The sequence below is a fragment of the Protopterus annectens genome, chromosome 2.part0, assembly GCF_019279795.1.
Source record: "Protopterus annectens isolate FY-2018-M chromosome 2.part0, PAN1.0, whole genome shotgun sequence".
NCBI classification, from domain to species: domain Eukaryota; kingdom Metazoa; phylum Chordata; order Ceratodontiformes; family Protopteridae; genus Protopterus; species Protopterus annectens.
Window position 1 is genome coordinate 1300041167 of NC_056728.1, and position 19651 is coordinate 1300060817.

The 19651-nt window shown below is 37.9% G+C and overlaps 1 protein-coding gene across 10 annotated transcripts in view; it reads left to right on the forward strand.

Annotated features, from left to right (window-relative positions):
* The window catches only part of LOC122793454 (amyloid-beta A4 precursor protein-binding family B member 2-like), a 1559346-nt gene that overhangs the window by 679542 nt on the left and 860153 nt on the right, over positions 1-19651 (forward strand). For 7 of the 10 annotated variants that reach the window (XM_044061473.1, XM_044061470.1, XM_044061469.1 and 4 more), the window contains one exon: positions 4088-4208. In XM_044061473.1, the coding sequence (XP_043917408.1) occupies positions 4163-4208 (46 nt within the window). In that variant the 5' untranslated portion in view covers positions 4088-4162. Of the gene's footprint in view, positions 1-3886; positions 3971-4087; positions 4209-19651 lie in introns of those variants that run through there. The other 3 variants (XM_044061471.1, XM_044061472.1, XM_044061474.1) reach the window with 3 other exon arrangements.

The window sequence follows — 19651 nt, forward strand, 5'->3', positions numbered from 1 at the left end:
AGAAACATGATGTAAAACAGAATATGCCTATATATATATATATATATATATATATATATATATATATATATATATATGTGTGTGTGTGTGTGTGTGTGTGCGCGCGCACACGTACATATATAGATAGTCTTCATGAGATGAATATTCTGTTTATCTTCACGGCCCATACCTAATGTGTGATTATCATGTTTAAAGTTGGTAAGTGAAGGGTGTTGCAGTATGAATTTTGCTCACAACAAAATTGTAGTGGTAGTTATGGCTTTATAGACAATAGTGTATAGGGCTGGTCATTTATGGTAGTAAGGAGGTATCTTTCTTATTTTGATGCAGACTGCATCTTTTGACTATGTGAACCTTTTTGCTTGATTTCCATGGTTGCTTATAATACATAAATGTGACTGCAGGGGCTTTGTATTTGATGTAATGACAGTTTGTCTTCATTTATTTCCACTGGGGGTTGGGAGCTGTCACTGCTTATTTGTTTGCCATCATTCTAGACTTGTCAGACAGCTGTGCTGGGGAAGACATGGAAATCACACACAATAGTGTATTTAAAGTCTTTGGCAACATCTAACTTCTATAGCTTTGTAGACAGGACACCAGGGTACAGACACAAATGGTTCGCTCAAGTACTGAAATGATTTAGAAGGGCACACAGCTTGTGAGGTACAGCTGTATTCTTTGAACATTTTGTTTTCTGTGTGAGCTTTCATTTGAACTTTTGCTTGACTGCTGGCTAGGAAAAAATGACAGGCAGGAGGGCAGTCTGCTGTCTCTATAAGGAATGCTTCATTTGTTCAATTTGCTGAGAAGCTGTTTTCTTGTCTGTTGCTGGTGAGCAATTCAGTGATTGTAACATGCTGTAGGAGAGAGAGGTCCATTTTGATCTACGTTAAGTAAGGTCAACACCTTAGCATTGCCCAGACAAAACACACGAGAGAAACTAGTGTCTTAAAGTAGACGCACAGGCAAAATGTGCTACTGATAATGTGCAGTAATCCTTTGCATTTAGCCAAAACAAATGAGAACAAGCCACACAGAACTGTGGATCAGGAATGCTTGGTTAATGTGCTTGTCAGTTTAGTAACTATGACTGTACTCAGTGACATAACATTATCAAGTAAGCAACAAAATTATAGAATATGTTAGCTTTCACATTAATGCATGTTTTGCTGGCTTTTTTTTTTAGTATATGTGCATTTATTTTACAGTGCCATAATAGTTCATCTAAATAATGCAACAAAAGATTCAAATCCATACGTGTGTGGGCTATAGCAAAAAGTTAATGTGGTAGAGCAAAACTTGTGTAATACTGTTGTCACAAATGTGCTTGTTACTCAGTAATGTTTTAATTGCATTTGTTTATTTGTGCGAACTTGTTGCAAGCATTGTTTCTATATTTATTCAAATAATGCTGTTGTAACTGTCATCCCAGTTACCGTTGTCTATGTCAATAGCCGTGCCAGTGTGTAAATAAAATTTCAATATTGTACTGCATAAACAGATAAAACAAAGGTTGCACAATTGTGTAGGTGTTAGGATCGCTGTCCCCATCAATATTTCAGTTTGATTTCAGCTTTCTGGGCAGACTCCGTATGTCTTTGCATTGCCGTGTGGATTTTTGCCCAGTGCTTTAGTTTCCTCCCATCTCCCAAGGTTATTCCAAAGTGTCCATACATGTGCACAAAGGACGTGAATGAATGTATGTAGGTGTGCTGTAATTGACTGGCATTGTATACAGAATTGATTTCTCTGCCTTGCACCCACTGATGGACAGGGGCTGCAGCTCCATGATGTCACTGAGAGACCCAAGGAGAAAAGCTCCAGTAAAGATGTTAAAATACAGTAAGTATTAGACATATTAACATAGGAGGAATGCAGTTTTGTCTTATACATAGTTAAAACAAAAAGCATAATAAATTTTATCGAAATGCATTGAAGAGAAGTAATGTCACACAAAATTGGGTTATAAGTCATAACAATATTAAGGTAACAAACTTAGAAAAAATATAAAACAAAAGATATTTCTACTTAAGGAGTGAACTAAGATAGTAGATGAATGCTTTGGAAGGAGGCCTGTTAGTGATATAAGAATATTCTGAGAAGTAGAAAATATTACACATAGCTTGGACATATGACGAAAGAAAAATGGAAAAACAAAGGACAGAGGAGAACAGAGGCAGAAGGGGTAGCATTCAAATAGGATATTTATATTTGTTTCTTTCCTCATTACTTGCCACTGTCAAACCATCACAAGAGCCATGCCCATTCATTTCCCAACACCGGGGCATAAGACAGTCATGGCCTTAATCTAGTGATTTCATAGAATGTGTTGGTATGTGGGACATAATTATAATTTTTTTTTAAATTAAGTGTCATTGATTATGTAAGCATGACTACAGGTTGTTATGAAGTATGTTTGCCTGAGGATTTACTAATGTTTAAATTTGCATTCCTTACAATACCTTTAACCAGAGAACTAGTGTGCTTTGCTGTGTGCGGACACATAGTAAATGACATTTCCACGCCATGGTTTTCTTTCTAGAAAATCATGTTCAGTATTTTTTTTATTTCATTTGTAGTGCATGGTATTGGTAAGTACCTGATATTGAGAAGTTTCCTTGTGACCTAAGAAGGTATGATCGAATAAGTTTACCATGGCAAATTATTTAAGTAACACACGCACGTGCCTGCTTGCCCCTCCCCCCCTACATTTTTGAAGTGACCCAGGACGCAGCCTCTGCAAGTGAGGATTTATGTAACTGCTTCAGAGTCATGTAGCATTCGCAGTGTTGCACATTTTTTTGTCTCTTCCTAGTGTCCTTATTTGTTTAGGGAACTGGGGATATAAGCAGGTTATATATCATACTTCAGTTTGGAGAAGGGAATCCTGTGTGCATGATACTGTCTGACAAATGGAGGTAATACATCACTGAGTTGTTTATTAGCATGCCTGTATGATTACAGATAATAATGGCCCAGGGTGATGTTGTAATGTACAGTACACCAATGCTGGATCGGCAGGGCCACTTCAAGGTTCTGCAGTCAGAACATCACAGCTCTGATCTCCTTTCTCTGTATGACATTCTGTGTCAAGTTTTCATATTCTGCTTTGGTTTTCCTTTATTGTGAGTATATAGACTAAAGTGGAGTGCACACACCGTACTGTTGAGTCTGAAACAAATATATCTTGACTCCCCCTGCCAGGATTGTCTATATTACACAGCCCCAGAGCCATCACAAGGACTACAGCTGCTGCATGATGTTTAAGGTTTCATTTTGTAGTAAAACTTTAAATTATTATATATATATATATATATATATATATATATATATATATATATATATATATATATATACAGACTTTGAGAAAAAAATATATATATACAATTTGGAAAATTGGGTTGGGGTATGTGAGTAAGGACATGGGAACGTTTATGTGATGCAGATCATGCAAAGGGTTATTTAGTTTCTTAAGATTTGGGAAATGAACCAGGAGAGAGAGTAGGTTTCCAGCCATGGTTTATGTCATTGTATTCCAGTGTCTGTTAGCACTTGCAGTTTTTGTATGAGAAGTATGGAAATGCTGTTATAGTTAACTTTTGAATAGAGCTGTTAATGTTTAGGTAGTCATACCACAAGAACAATAGGTAGAACTGAGGAACAAATAAAAAAATTACTGTGGACTGCATGCTGTTAGTCGTATGCATATTTTTTAAAGAAGTAAAACAAGTTTTAGATGATACCTCCTTGGGCCCCTGATCTGCCATGCGAAGAGCTGAGTTGTGTCAAGCTGTCCCATTTCCTCTTTGGCTTGCTTTCTGGCACTTAATTTACTGGCCGCAATCCACTGCTAGATACAGACTACATATTTAGCTGACTGTTGATGCAGTACAGCACAGAATTTCGTTACTTCTACTGTAGAACATAGCCCAACTCCACAACTTAAGAAATGTATTGGTAATCATGTGTATGTAATTAACCTGAGGTGTAGTTTGATAAGTGGTTGGGGGGAGCAATGCATTGATTCTTTGATGAGTGACATATTTCGCAAATAATAAGTCTTCATATTTGTTTTGTTTTTCAGACAGACGTTTTGATTCTGCTGGAGGAGCAGTTTGTCAGCTATTTCCAAGGAGCTGTAATGTGCTGACAGTTCACTATGGGCAGGCGATACCCAGGGGCTTACTATCGTTCGAGCAACTCATGTAAGCATGTTGTTTAGCTTTGTATTTTTTCTTGTCTTTCGGAGTGTGCATGATGCAGTGCTTTGTTACAATAGACAGTCTTAAGGCCAGCAGGAGCACAGTCTGTAAAACCTTGCTTATATCAAAAGGAGGCTGCAAATCAGTAACTGCTTCAGCCCAAAATATATGTTAAAAATGCTATTTCCAATTAGAAAAAATAAAGTTTTTCCCACCCACATATGCAGTCCACCTTTGGTAGCTTGTGGCAGATGCTGAAGTGTAGTACATTACACATATTGAGGTTTTAGTTTGATCTGGCTTACACCATATATGAATTCCCTTATTTAGCTAGATTCTGAAATGCTACTGCTTCTGCTATGCACCTCTGTGTTTTCACTGAAATCTGTCACTTGGGAAGAAGCCAATTATAATCCTATTTTTCCCTCCTTACATGCAGACACACACGCACATGATCATTTGTGAGCACACACAGTCAGTTTATGTATTCACTTTTCATTCCATTTTATAAAAACACGCACATAACATGGCTGATACAAAAAACTGAGTACTGCTGTCATTATGCCTTGGGTCAAGACTGGGAAGTTCCTGAAATGATGATACAGGGAATGCTGGGAGCTAGATGAAAAGAATGCTTGTTATATGGGGATTGTTTTTTTTTTCACTGAAGACATATATTTAGAAATGGTCTTAAATGATCCTGTTATGTAACTGGAGAAATCTCAATGGCAGTGTACAATCCATTTTGGTGGATGGTGTGAATGTGAAAGCAGCCTAGAAAACACTTCCTTAGTCATCCTGCAAAAAGACAGACTGAGGAAAGATTACATTAATTATGTGCCTTTTGGAAAATTTGGAGCATTTATTAAATCATGTATTTATTATTATTTGATAACCAAGTAGGTGAGATGGTCAGCTGACCCTTTTCAGCCATGACCAAGGCTTGTAGTGCAATGAAGAATAGAACCCATTTAAACAATACATAATTAAGTGTCACTGTGCATTTCCAGTATTTACATCAGTTCACAATCGTCATAGCTACAATTCCCTGTGAACATCAGTTTAGTCATCCTCCATTCACAGCGGATAAGAGTACTAAGAGGCAGAGTCTCAGCGTTACTAAGATAACTAATGTACAGTCTAAGACATGCTGTGTGCCTAGAGATGTAGTTGTTGTTTGCCTTTTTCCTGGTTAGGGGTCACCACAGTGGAACTCCTGTCCGCTAATGATTGGCAGTAGATTTTTATGGTGCCAAGTTGCCAGCCCAGCGCCCAACCTTCAACGAAGGCACGCCCATTCACGCATGTCTTTCGAACGCCACTCTACCGCGGGGAGGACATGCAGACTCCACACAGAAGACCCTCCAGCCGAGAATTGAACAGGAGAATCTCTTCCTGTGAGGCAACAATGCTACCGCTGCACCACCGCGGCTTTTTTTTTTTTGCCTAGAGATGTAGTAATGTTGCATAAAGCTAGGGTAGCTGTAGGGTGACAGTTATCTATTGTCACTAAAGCAATTGAACGTGGATTCCTGGTGGAAATGCTCTTTCAGCACTTTCAGGTTTCAGGATTTTTGAATCAATAGTCAAAAATGGTTGCACACATGTATACATATATATATATATATATATATATATATATATATATATATATATATACACACATGTGTACATATTTATATATATATATATATACATATGTGTGTATAGATGGAAATGTATATATGTGTGTATGGCACTACATCAACTGTGTACCTAAATCAACACCTATTTGGTCGATGCAAACAGTTAGTGAGAGATTATAAATTTCTGGGTATTGGAATATTCCCTTTTCTAGTGATTGTGGAGTCTTGAAGTTAGTCTTTATAATTAGCAGAAGATGTGGAAGTGCAGAGGAATTAGTCTGCTCTGGGGTGGTTTCCCAGAGCATGTGCAGAATGTGTTGGTTTTTGTTGTTTTGTTCCATTAACAGAGCTTTTTTCTGCAGTCTTGTGGCAAACGTGTGTGGATTTAGACTTATTGGAGTTGGGAATTGCTGGAGGAAGGCTCATTGTGTGCTTTCCCGATTGGTAAATAGTTTTATAGTTGCTTATTCCTGCTTATATTTAAGCCTTGCTTTTGCATAAAGCTGCTCTCCACCCAGTGGAGGTTAGCAGTGCCTTGTATAGATGCGAATGCCTTAAAGATAATTTCTTTTGTGTATAAATATCAGTGCAACCATGTCTAGTCCCCTGCTCTAGGAGCAACTCAGTTGTGCTCTGAGCAGCGTTGTTTTGTTTAACTGTAGTGTACACAAAGTATCTTTCCTAGTTATAGTCTGTGAGCTTCTAACACAGTCCAGTCTAATTAACCCAGAAGTCATTTACCATGCAGCCCAACATGTTACTCATAGGTGAGTTTAACTGTCCTGCCATTGACGGGGGAACATACACCACAAATATGCAGTCCCAGAGGTTCTTAAGACTTTCAGTGCAAATGCCATGGAACAGCTGGTCATCTGTCCTATGAGGGCCTCAGATATACTGGACATAGTATTCATTAACATGGGGGAGCATTGCAACCCCCCCCCCCCCAGTGTGATGTCCTCCTTGGTATGATCATACCATAAATCAGTTTCTTTTGAAATAATTACAAAGCCTAATATCCCATCAAGCTCAAAAATGCTTAAGGATTTTTCCAAGACAAGTTATCTCCTACTAAGCAATGGCATAAGAAATTTCAAAGCTCCTCCAAACCCAGGAAACATGGACTCTTATGCAGAGGTGTACACTAATGTCCTATATAACCACTTAAGCAGTTATATAGAATTGGCTGTACTGGATCAGATTAAAACCAGGTCATGATGAAAAAGCAAGACACCTGGTGGACCCCTGGAATAAACAGGCTATAGAACAAAAGAAAGAAAAGAAAATAATGTCCAAAAATAAGTGGCAACTAGCTCAGCAGATCAAGAAATCCCTGACTAGTCTAAACAAGCAAATTAGAGAGCTTGTCAAGTATTCCAAAGCAGATTTTGAAGCATAGATAGTCTCCTTAGGAAGGAAAAACACATGACATTTTTAACTACATGTGAAGTCTTAAGGGGAATACCCAGCTATGTGCAGAGCTGGTTGTGGATGGCACCACGCATAATCAACTGGAGGAAGTTGCCAACCTGGCTGACAGATTAGGATCAACCCCCCCCCCCTCCCCACAGAGGTAACTGGAAACATATTTTCTGGGAGTGTAATGAGTTGGCTGACTAAAGATTCCCTGCAGACTGCTCTTTCGGAGATGCTGGGTGAGCAAATTGGAGTGACTAGGGAAATTATATTTTTGAGCTATGATACAAACTCGGAATTGCCTAGACATAGTAAGGCCTTGCTGAGTCTAATTATGATGGCTGCCAAAAAGCATTAACTAGAAAATGGAAATCAAACTCTACACCAACTTTACTAGAAGTAAGAAAGATAGTAACTGAGATAAAACAGCTGGAACTGGGGTGTTTAGAAAAGGGTAGGAATAAATTACACAGGAAAAATGGTAAATGTGAGACCACTACATGCAGGGGAGGAATGCTGTTTAAAAGAAGGCAGGATCTGAATGAGCTGTGTAATGGCTGACTAACAATGACTGGATATATTAAAAGTGATGTATAATGTTTACAGCTACAGTTGTGTTGGCACTGTTTGTAAGGTATACTGTTTGCAGCTAAGATTGTGCCACTATAATTTATTTTCATTTATATAAATGTAAGATTATCTGTGTCACACATGATAATTTGATGTTTCTTCTAAAAAAAAACAAAAACAAAATACAAACAAAAAAAAAACTTCACCCCCTGTCCCTCACTGGTCATCCCTTAAAGTGTGGTTGCCACCATTCTTCAGCCTACTGTCTCAAGAGTGGAGGTCAGTTCTGTGCTCTCTAATGCCAAAAACATGACATCAATGGGACTAGACGGCATCCCAGAGTTGCCTTTTAAACAACTTAACACATCATCTAGCAGACTAACTTGGATCCCTATTCAACTACAGCCTTCGGACAGCCTATGTTCCGGCAGTGTGTGGAAAGGGGGACCCAGGAAATTATAGACCCTTAAACCTGAGTAGCCTCATCTGCAAGGCCATGGAAAGAGTCATTATGGACCTTTATGTAATTATTGGCAGCCCAAGATAGTGGGCTACGTACACGCTGGTTTACAAAGTCCATTGAATATGTGGGAGAAACAGACAAATGTAGGTTTTGTAAAACCAAATTGGAAACAGTGGCACACCTTGTTGCTGGTTGCAACACACTAATGGCAGAAGGACTGTATACTGAATGGCATAATAATGTGGCGAGACTGTTGCACTGGGGATTGTGCAAACATTATGGTATCGAAGTGGTTGAAAAACACTGGAAAAGTGAGCCACAAAGCATCATAGAAGATGATGAAGTTTATATCACATGGGATCACCCATTACCAACAGTTCAAAAGATAGATGCTAGAAAACAGGATATAGTGGTCCAAGAAAGGAAGACAGAAGTAGCATTGATTGAAATCGCCACACCCAGTGACTACAGTGTCTTGCGTACAGAGAGAGACAAAGTCATAAAATATTAGGATCTGCAGGCAGAAACGAGAGCAATGTGTAAGAAAGACACCCAGACAGTTCAATAGTAGTAGGAGTAACAGGTCTTATAAAAAAGAATCTACAATTATATTTAGATATGTTAACAATCCATGTAACCCCATATGTATTGCATAAGGAGTCATTACTGGGCACATTGTGGGTGCTGCGAAGAGCACTTTTGGCTGACATCAAAGACTGAAACGATACTAATTTCATGAACTTTAATCGTACTTTGACTTAGGAATGGGGTCCATTCCCATCATAGTATTAGAAACCCAAAAGATCTGGAGAAATTAGAAAAGTGAGAGACCTTACCAACAAAGACATAAGTAATCTCCAGAGTCTGCACCCAACCCAGTTCAGATTTATTAAGGGTAGATAATATTTTTAAACCTGGTTGACTTCTCTGAGAAAGTCACCAAGGCCAAGGACTAGGAAAAGACTGTGCATACCACCTAGCTTGACCTAGCCGAGGCATTTGAACAGTCCCTCACTCAGCTATTGTAGAGAAACTGTCTCAGTTGGGAATTAACCTTAAGTCACCAGGTGGTTACCCAAATGGCTCACAAACAGGACAGATACTGTCAAGGTGGGTGAATTCACCTCTAGAAAAAGCTCAGTCACCAGTGGAGTACCACAGGGTTTTGTGCTGGGCCCTTTATTGTTCGGAATTTATTTCTCAGAGCTCCTGGTAAACTTGAACAGCCTGTATCTGGCTAAGTTCACTGATGACTTCCAGTTGGGAGCAGTCATTAAATCTCCGAACAGTACTAATATACTGCAGAAAGGATTAATGCAGACATATGACTGGTGCAAAAGCCATGGATTGAAAATAATGCAAAAAATGCATAATTATTCCCTTTGGGAAAGCTAACACCCCTGCTAATAGTAATATAAACAGCAACCCCGTAAGAGCAAACCCAGTGGTACATGATCTTGGAACTCGGGTTGATAGCAGTCTGAACTTCGATCACTATGTATCCACAGTGATGAGGAAGTCCTTCTGTGTGGCAAAACTCATAAGTAAAGGCATGGCATCTAGATCAAAGGATGCTATAATGCCATTGTTCATCAGACCAGTAATTTAGTACAGTGCACCCATTTCTGTTTACCTCACCCGACACCTGCAACAGCTGGAGAGACCAAAGAGGTTTCTCACCAGGAAAATACTGGGTACACAACAAGTCCTCCTCGGACAGATTGAAACTGTAGTCTGTCTCCTGCAGCCAACTAAAGGGTGATCTACCGCTGGCTTACAGGGCAGTCTGTGACCCAGCATTGATGGAAATGTTACACATTCATAAATCAGTCTGTACAAGGGTCACTTATTCCAGGTATCTTAACCTAGCCTCTGACATGAGGAAATCATGCTGGAGAGATAGATGCATCTCTCAGAGACTACTCCTACTCTGGAACCAACTTCTCATTCATGTGTATTAGAGCCCCTCTCTGAACCTCTTCAAACACAACCTAGATCAATGGTAATCATAAATTCACTCCTGGGGTGACACCCATGTCCCTCATGGGCAGCAGAGGCAGTTGGTATTAATTACCATACAACTTTTTTCACCTAGCCATTGATACTTGGGAATTGAGGATAAATATGGCTAGGCTTGTAAAGGTTCTTAGGCCATTAGCCTAGTAACCTCCTCTGAACCTAAGCCTACATTTATACTGTTCATTTGTTTACTAGGAGAGTCTGACTGGACTGTCAGTCATGCCCCTTTTCAGAGGATGCCTGAGTAGGAAAGCAACAGAAAATAAAACATAAAAATAACATAATTGTAAGAAGAGAGTGAAAAGTAAATGAAACATTGAGCAAGTAGTAGTCTGACAACGGTAATTATATGCAAAAAAGCTAAGTAAATTCAATACAGGGACATGATTGTTATACACAGGTTTCTAAATCTTAAAAGTTTGTGGACATAGTTACTGTGATAATCAAGGTTTAACATCAGGTTGGCAGAGGTTTTATTAGCATGTTGAGACATTGATTTAGCATACAGGAAACAGACTTGTAATATTAGAAACACTATTTATTAAGATGTATATGACCAAACTTTCACTTTGAGTTGACTTTGAATATTTAGATACAATTAAGATTAAAAAAAATTAAAAAGAGAATGCAAAACTAAATATAATCATATTTAGAGATGTCCAAACATATCTGAGAGAAGTTGGATTAGTGTAGGAAGTAGATTTGTGGGTGTGTAAGAGATTAGGCAGAGTTTATAGAAAGGAAAGATGAGTTAAAGGTGTTTAATGAGGGAAATTGTAGAATGTTAGGGAGCAGTGTTATAGTCAGTCAGTTGAGGGAAGTGTGTATAATTTGCTTTGATGTATAAGTGGTATGGATTTAGGGTAAGATACTAACCTGGGTTAGAGCCTGAGAAAAACAAATGTCTTTTGAGTGTAGCTTCCCTTTGATTTTTAAATTTGGTTTGTCTGTTGTTCTTATTTGAAGTGGGGTGGACTTCCATAACTTGCCGATGTAAGTAGAGTATGAAGAGTCTTCAGAGTTATTTAATTTGGAAGCTTGTAGAAGTAATTAGGTGGAGCTTAGGCCTCCAACTGATGTATAGCACTGGAGGACATTTTGTAGAGCAGAGCAGTTGTAAGATTTGTAGACCAATGAATGGATAGTCATTACTTGTGAGAAATTTATGTAGTGTGAGAGTTCCAACCAGTTTAGTTGTTTCTTGACTATGGAATGAAGGCTGCTTAACAACAAATGTTGCAATTTTGCTATAATAGATGCGCACACACACACACACACACACACACACACACACACACATGTACATATTTGTGTATAAACATTTTTGTATGTGGATGTAAATATATATATATATATATATATATATATATATATATATATATATATATATATATGTAATGTATTTTACATACACATGCATAAAGCATAACGTATATAAAAATATGGGTCCTAATGCTTTTTCTCCAAGTGTTACAGCTGTGGGAACCATTGACTTATTCTGTCGATTCTTGTTTTGCCTTGCAGTGTAAATGATTTTGTGTGAGATTGGCTAACAGTAGGGCTAAGGAGGTTTCTCCTTTTCCACTGTATTGCTGTCACAGACTTGGGATATTTAAGTTGCAGGGGCACACTTATTTTGTTGAATTTCCATTCTTTTAGACTAAACATTTCATTAATGTAAGGTTGTGGACAGAATGTTATGTGATATAGGGAGCTTTCATTGTTTTAAGTTGGAGCGTGCCCTTGCCACGCTCCAAGTTAAACCCCTCCCCCCTCATTCCACCTTGCACTGGCTCATCCAACTACCTGTACTATTACTTCATCCCACCCAAAACAATCCCTCCCCTACTAAAAACTAATTTTCTCTCTAATATCTATTGTACTATACTCTCCAATCTCAAATATACTATTACCCTCTCCATGCATAATATTTTCCTAACCTACCAATGGCTAGTAGCTATATATTTTGAAATGTTAAACCTATAATTGAGTTTATAACAAAAATATTCACTTTATGTAAATGTTGAAATTTCTGTATTGAATTATGTCTTCATTTTTTGTAACATTGTGACAAGCCATTTGTAAATATCATGGAGCTTATCTGTAAATGTTTAATTAGCTGTGTTATTAGGCCGCAGCAGTGCAGAGGTTAGCGTTGTCGCCTCACAGCAAGAGTTTTTGCCATTGGATTTTCGGCTGGAGCGCCTTATGTGTGGAGTCTGCATGTCCTCCGTGCAGTCTAGTGACGTTTAAAGACATGCAGGTAGGTGTGTGCGTGAATGGATGTGCCTTCTTTGAAGGTTGAGCGTCGGGCTATCAACTCGGCACTGTAAAAAAATTGACTGCCAGTCACTAGCAGACCGGAGTTCCACTGTGGCGACCCCTAACTGGGAAAAGCCGAAAGACATTAGTATGGACTATGTCCTTTTGTAACATGTGAAATGTAACTTGCAATTATTGTGCAGCTTTTCTCCCCGGGCCCCCACTGAAAATGGGCTCTTCTTGGCCCAGTGGATTTCCCTGGTCATCAAACTTAAATAAATAAATAAATGATAGATATGGGTCCATATTTAAAGCGAGAATAACTTAACTGTAGACTGTCAGTTGAATCCATGATGTAGACTGTGTGAATGTGTATGAGTCTAAGAATTTAATAGACAAGAGAAGAAATGTAAAAAAGTAATAATTGTTAATGTGGTTTGTATTGAAAGTGATGAACACTATTGTTTTGCAAGGGATTTTAAGTCCCTCACCCCTTAAGATTAAATATGCTAATCCTGTGTAAATGAAGTAGTTGGTGTTCTAGCTGAAATAATGATTTAGATTTTTCTAAGATAGTGTGACTTTAAAATTAATATAGTTAGTTATTGGAAGTGTGGGTGTATTGCTTCCATCTTCAAAGTGAAGGTGACTCTTCCTCCAGAAGCATTTATCTTACTGTTACCTGACAAAGTAAAATTTTAAACACATTTATTGTGTGCATATTTTCTGCATACAGTGTAAAACATTTTGTTTCAGTATGTTCAGTATGTAGTACTTCAATATTTAAATTTGAAATGTAAACTTCACATGAGAAGTTCTTTTGAAGTGAATAAATATACTGCTGTTAAAGTCCATTTTCTCTATTTGTATAGTATAGTATAATATGCAAGAGAATATATATTTTAAAGCTTTATTACTCCAAGTTATTCAAATTTTAAAAGCATTAGTTTATTATAAAAAGTTCAGTCTGTTGTAGACTAAGTTAGGTGCATTTCACTTGTATATGTATGAGTGATTAAAAATGCCTTTCGGATAGTATTATTTCCTTGTTTCTATAATTCCTTATGAAACAGAACATACCATTTAAATCTGCACTATGAAATGATTTCCTGCTAATTTTCCTTTCTCTTGAGCTGTATAAACGTACTGGTTTGCATTGTGATTTTGTGTTGCTGTGAATACCATTATCTCTTACTATTTATCAGGTGTCAAGATTAATTCAGTTTTGTGTATGTAACATATTTTCCTTTATTTTTAACATGTTATATGACATAATTTGTCATGTGAGTGAATATAGTCAAATTTTCATTCAAACTTCTGACAGTACTTTTGTTGGTTTCCCAATAAAACAGTGCTGTTTGTCATTTAACAGTTTCATTGTGCTGATTTTTTTTGTCAGAGGTGAAGCCAGATATATATGGAGTGTAATCAGCTGAACATCTTTTTTATGAGCTTCATATGTGCATCTCACACAGTTCAGACCATCTGGAACAGTCTGAAGAAAAATCTGCAGCTTAGATTCGTTAAGAATGGCCTTCTCATTTAATGGAGGGCGTCGCAGAAAATGAATTGCGTTTTTCTTAAAGGACTGTTATGGGCAGAAAGTGCATTAAAATTACTTGTTTTTCTCTTATCTTGGTGTTCTTCCCAGTTCATGCACCATTATTTATAGCTGCTACAATTTTTTTGTTGCATCTTAGAGACTTAATGTGGGTGGATATGCTAACATAATTTTATTTTCTGATTAAGAATTCTCTTTTCAGTAGTACAATTTGTGTCCCTAAGAAATTAGACTAAAATGCTCATTCCCTACCTGCTAAATCATATTTCCATTCAGTTAGAATGATGGGACTCAAAATTACTGCTTAATTTCAGAATCTCTCATAGTTTCACTCTTTATAAGTGACTGTGAAATGTTGTGTTTTTACCCTTCTGTTTTCAGATAATGTTTCAGTTGCAGAAAATGCTTCCAGTAAATGATCTTGTCAAGAATTAAGAATAATTTTCTCACATTAATTATCTGTGGCATTGAGACATAATTACATTTCATGTCATTGAGTCCTGTCTGGGTCTTGGTTGTGTGACAAACATGCTGGCTCTTCTAAACCTGCAGTTCCAGAACGTTAGCAGATTTATGGCCCCAGTTGAAGGGAAGGGAAGTTGGCAGGGATGTAAACACTTGCTTTGTAGTGATTTTTCCTTGTTCAGAAGTTTTAAGTGTAATGCACCATGTGATGTGAGAGCCAAGAAAGTATATTACAATTTTATGCATCCCCTAGCTCTTTCTTTCTGGAATGCTGGCCTAAAATTATTAATATTATTCTTTAGGCTTGTTCATCCTTAATCTTTCTTCCTCCAGCCCTTCTACAAACTCCCTGCTTCTACCTTGTGGTCATAGATATAATATGCTTAACCTTCATTCATATTGAATATGCCCAACTCATGATATCAACTTCTTTAACTTCCTTTCCTTCCACACACTGTTTAATCTTCCCCCATTTGTAAAACCACATTTTATAGCCATCTTATCTCAATTTTTACCATACACTGCACTTTTGTACAGATTGTGCATATAGTTTTTCTGTTTGTTTTTGGTAGTTAGTTGTTTCGCTTTTTCTCTTTATATGCATGTATTTAATGTCATTATACTATGCTGTCATATTATTTATTCCTTGTTGTATGTTCTTAAAACTCTAATAAATGAAATTTGAAAAAAAAGATCTGTTTGCAACCCCAACATAATGTACAATGAGAAACTTAGCGTTGAAATAGTAAACTAGGTGTGAAACAGCTGCTGTGGTTACTGATGTTGATTTGTCTTTTTAAGTCTGTAGGCGGGCAAGATGTGAATGTCTGTGGACAAAACAGAAGTTTATTGCTAAACTCCTGTAATTGTATTTACCCTTGCTCTTACACTTAAGTCTCAGCTGTCACAGATTTTCTGAGATGTATCACTTTTGATGTTTCTTGCACACATGGAAATGAGCAAATTGTACTACATTTATGGCTAGAAGTATATTGGTAGCAAGCAGCGGTGCAGCAGACACGAAGTAGCCTGTTAGGGCATGGGTATGCCCCCTCTCCGCAGCAGCAGCTAGACGTATGCAAATTTGGAGACACAGAATTAAATCACAATCTTTATTGAGGGATGCCAAAGCAAACCAAAAGATACTTATTAAAATACAGAAAAAAATGCATTTGGTTAAAAATAATTTCATCCATGTACCATGAAGCTGTCAGTCTTCTGAGATGATGTGGAAATAGAGTGTTCCACATTTTGACTCCCTGTCACATACCTGTGATCTGTGTCCTACTTTGGCACAATAACAAGTTGCCAGATATGTTCTTGTGGCCTTGATGTTACCTGAAAAGGGTCAATGGTAGATCAGTTAAACTATCCAGTTAATAAATGAAATGAAAACTTCACAGGAAATCTGCAACAGCTGAGACCTAAACGTAAAGCAAGGGTAAATGCAATTGTAGGGACTTGGCAAAAAATGTTTGTTTTGCCCTCAGACATACACATCTTGCCTTCTGTGCACATAAAGGACATATCATCATCAACACAAAACAACTGTTCCGCACCTAGTTTATTGTTTCAGTGCTATGCAGTTAGCTATTTCCACTTAAACTAGTATTGACACTTATAAGAAAACACGCTCTTGACCTGGCACCAGTTTTAATTATATTGACCTCCATTTGTTTTCTTCTTGTGCAGGTGATACTTCTCTTGAACTTCTTACTGACTTTAAATATGTCACTGCATAGCAGCTTTAACCTTTCAGCTCTTGTAACTGTCATTCAAATGGCCCCCTCCCAGATTTTGTTTGCCATGAAGTGGTCACTAAGTTTGTAATGTACAACCATAAATGTAGTCTGCAATTACAGGATGGGACTTCATAATTATATAGCAAATTATAGTATAATTGTATGGCCTACTGTTAAAAGAAGTGGTGCAGGTTTGCTATCCTAGGAGAGAAAAACATTATTTTAGAATAGTTAAAACTTGTACTTCCCAGAAAGCGGATGCTTCAGTCTGTAAGTAGAGGGTTCCTGCAGGTAGGGAGACAATTTTAGCAATATATGGTGTTCATGTGAGGATAATGCAGGGTTTACCTGTAGCTGGTATGGCGGTTTTCACAAGGGAAAAGCTTGAGGGACAAGTCTAAGGTAGCTGTTCTTAAATCTGCATTACCCACACCCAGACATGATATATTGCTGATATGCAGAAGTACTAAGAAAAAAACGCCTTAACCTGTTTTAGATAGTGCTGGCACTGTATTTCCTTTCCATGTTTATTTACTGAAGCTCTTCACATAGTGTTGGATATTGTTTTGCCTTTTATAAAAAAGTAATAGGGTTTTTTCACTAAAAGTTGTGTACTGGCATTATTTAGAGAAAAGCTATTGCTTATTTTTTCAAATAATGTCATTTTGAAATCCAAGTTACTTCATTTGCCATTTGTAAAACAGTGCCCAGTGGTGGAGGTGCGTCATAGTGTGCATACCTAAGCTCATGTACCTGCTTATATTTACATAGATAGTACATTGATTGTGTAATTTTGCTGTATATTTAAGTAGGGCTTGTTTTTAATTTTGTTTTTATTTATGTATTTTGTTACATAATTGTGAACACTAATGTATATTTTTTGAAGGGGTATTATTTTTAAAGACATTTTATACTGTGTGAGTTATGGGAAGGTGGAAGGAGGAGTATTTTGATATAGTTGTAGCAGTGTTAGTTATCAAACGTTTGTGTACTTAATATAGGATTATGCTTATTGCTTTATTCAGTCGGTGTGTACACTTTTAAATTTAAATTCATCATTGTATAATTATATTTTTACATATACTACATGCATAGTTACATGCATACACTCTGAGCAGAAGCCGTGTTTCAGGGGGATCTAGTTGCAGTGATTTGAGTACTGAAGTAGATTAATCCTGAAAAATAAATGAGGCAGTCCTGTAGCTCAGATGTTTAGACCTTAAAAGAGACTAGATTGGGATAATACTACAGTTCTGTTATTATTACCTATTTCTGGAGGTCTGCATTTGCTCAAACTCTTGTATGGAAGAATTGTGAGTTCTCTTCAGCTTTGTAATCTTCTGCTTAGGGGACAGGTACTCACAGATGCACCTTTTCCTTTATAGTTGAATTTTTTTGAACTCAGATATGAGTGAAATACGGAGAAGAATTGCACTACTTAGGTGAGAACATTCCTGCATTGCAGCAAAGTGACACAGAAGACCCTGCAGCCATAACTACAATAGGTTCTGCAAATATCCCTTAGAAAGTGATCAGAAGAACAAAGTTCTTTTATTATCAACTATGACGTGGTAACATTATCTAAATATTATTGTGTGTATAATGTAAGCTTCATAGTTAGTCTCTGTTGAGCAACTTCAGGGGTCCTTTTTGTACAAGAGACTCCCAACCAGTCTATCACCATAAATGCCTCAGATTTTGCTTGGAGGGGGGGCATTCTCCAAGGATGTAAAAGTCCAAGAGACCGGGTCCAACCTGCAGATGTGCTAGCTCTAATCCAGGGCTTAAGGGCCTTCAGCCAGCTGTGGACAGATGGAGCCTTGCAAGTGGCGACAAACACCACCACTATAATGTGGTACTACAATAAGCTGAGGGGTACAGTATATTAGCAGCTGTGCATCTAGTGATGATAGCCTGAGACCTGGTGATCCAAAACAAAATATCTCTTAAAGTTGTTTGTATCCTGTAATAGCTGAACACAGTAGCAGACCAGTTGAGTACGTCAAAGGCAGACCCTCACAAATAGATGTTACATGTTCATCGAGGTCTTACTTCAAATAGTGCATAGATAGATCTGTTTTCATCCATGCAAGACAGACAGCTGAAGCGATTTAGCTAAAGAAACCCTTGCAAGGAGGACTGGAAACAACAGCCTTTTCCATAATATGGAAAAGATAGGTTTATGCTTCCCCCCCTTCACCCTGATACCTGGGTTAGATAAAAAGATGAGGAAGGACAGATGCAGTATGCTCTAAGTATCACCATTCTGACACAGGCAGCACTGGTTCTCCTTTATTGTGGAGATGACAGAAGGTCATTACCCTTTGCTGCCCCACACTGTGGACCTTCTGATGTAATGCAAAGAATCCCTCAAACGTCCCCTTCTGCAAACACTGCAGTTCATGGTGTGGATGATAGAATCCTGATCCCCTTGGTAGCAGTAATCTGAGTAAATGCTCAACATTGTCAGGGAAACTAGAAAGCTTACCACTAGGAGGTGTTATGTATACACGTGGAAGATATTTGTCATCTGCTGCCAGGGCAGAGGCCCTCACATGTGGTGTGAGAGGTGCCCTGGTTCTCAAATACCACATTGAGCTACTGAAGACTGTACTCACCTACATGCCTGCTAAAGGTCACCAGTCTACCATCTCCCCAGTCTGCCACTCGATCTACTTCTAAACCTGCTCCTGGTCAAGTAATCCCTCAGGGGTGCTGCATATTGGACCACTCAAAAGTGTTTGGCACTGTCTTTGAATCTTAATTATGTACTGAAAAGGCTGATTCAAGCTTTTTTGAGTCAGCAGTTTCCTGTTTCTCTCTCTTAAAGTTCATGACTTGAAAGACCGCTTTACTGGTGGCTCTTACATCATCTAGGAGGATGTCATAACTGTAGGTCTTTATATGTGTACCTTCCTTGGTGGTCTTTCACAGAGACAGTGTGAGCTTTAGCCTAAGTGTAGTGACAGAATTTAGTGTCAGGATTAGTCCAGGTAAAATCTCTTTAGATTGCAGATCTAGGAGACAAATTCTCACTCTCTCTGCTGCCTTTCCTGTTGGAGAAATAAAGATATCTTATTGAAGTTTCACGTAGTTTATTCAGTTAAGTAGGTAGATGGATGTGTGCTCTTGTTCAGACATTCAAACAGGAACACTTGTCCATCTTCCTATTTAACTGAGTAAATTACTTGAAACTTCAACAAGGCATCTTTATTCCTCTCACAGAGAGGGCAGCAGAGACATGGTCTTATAGATCTGCTAGCTAAAGTGATTTTATCTGGACTAATCCTTTGTACTCTCTTTCTTGTTAGTCCTGTCACCCT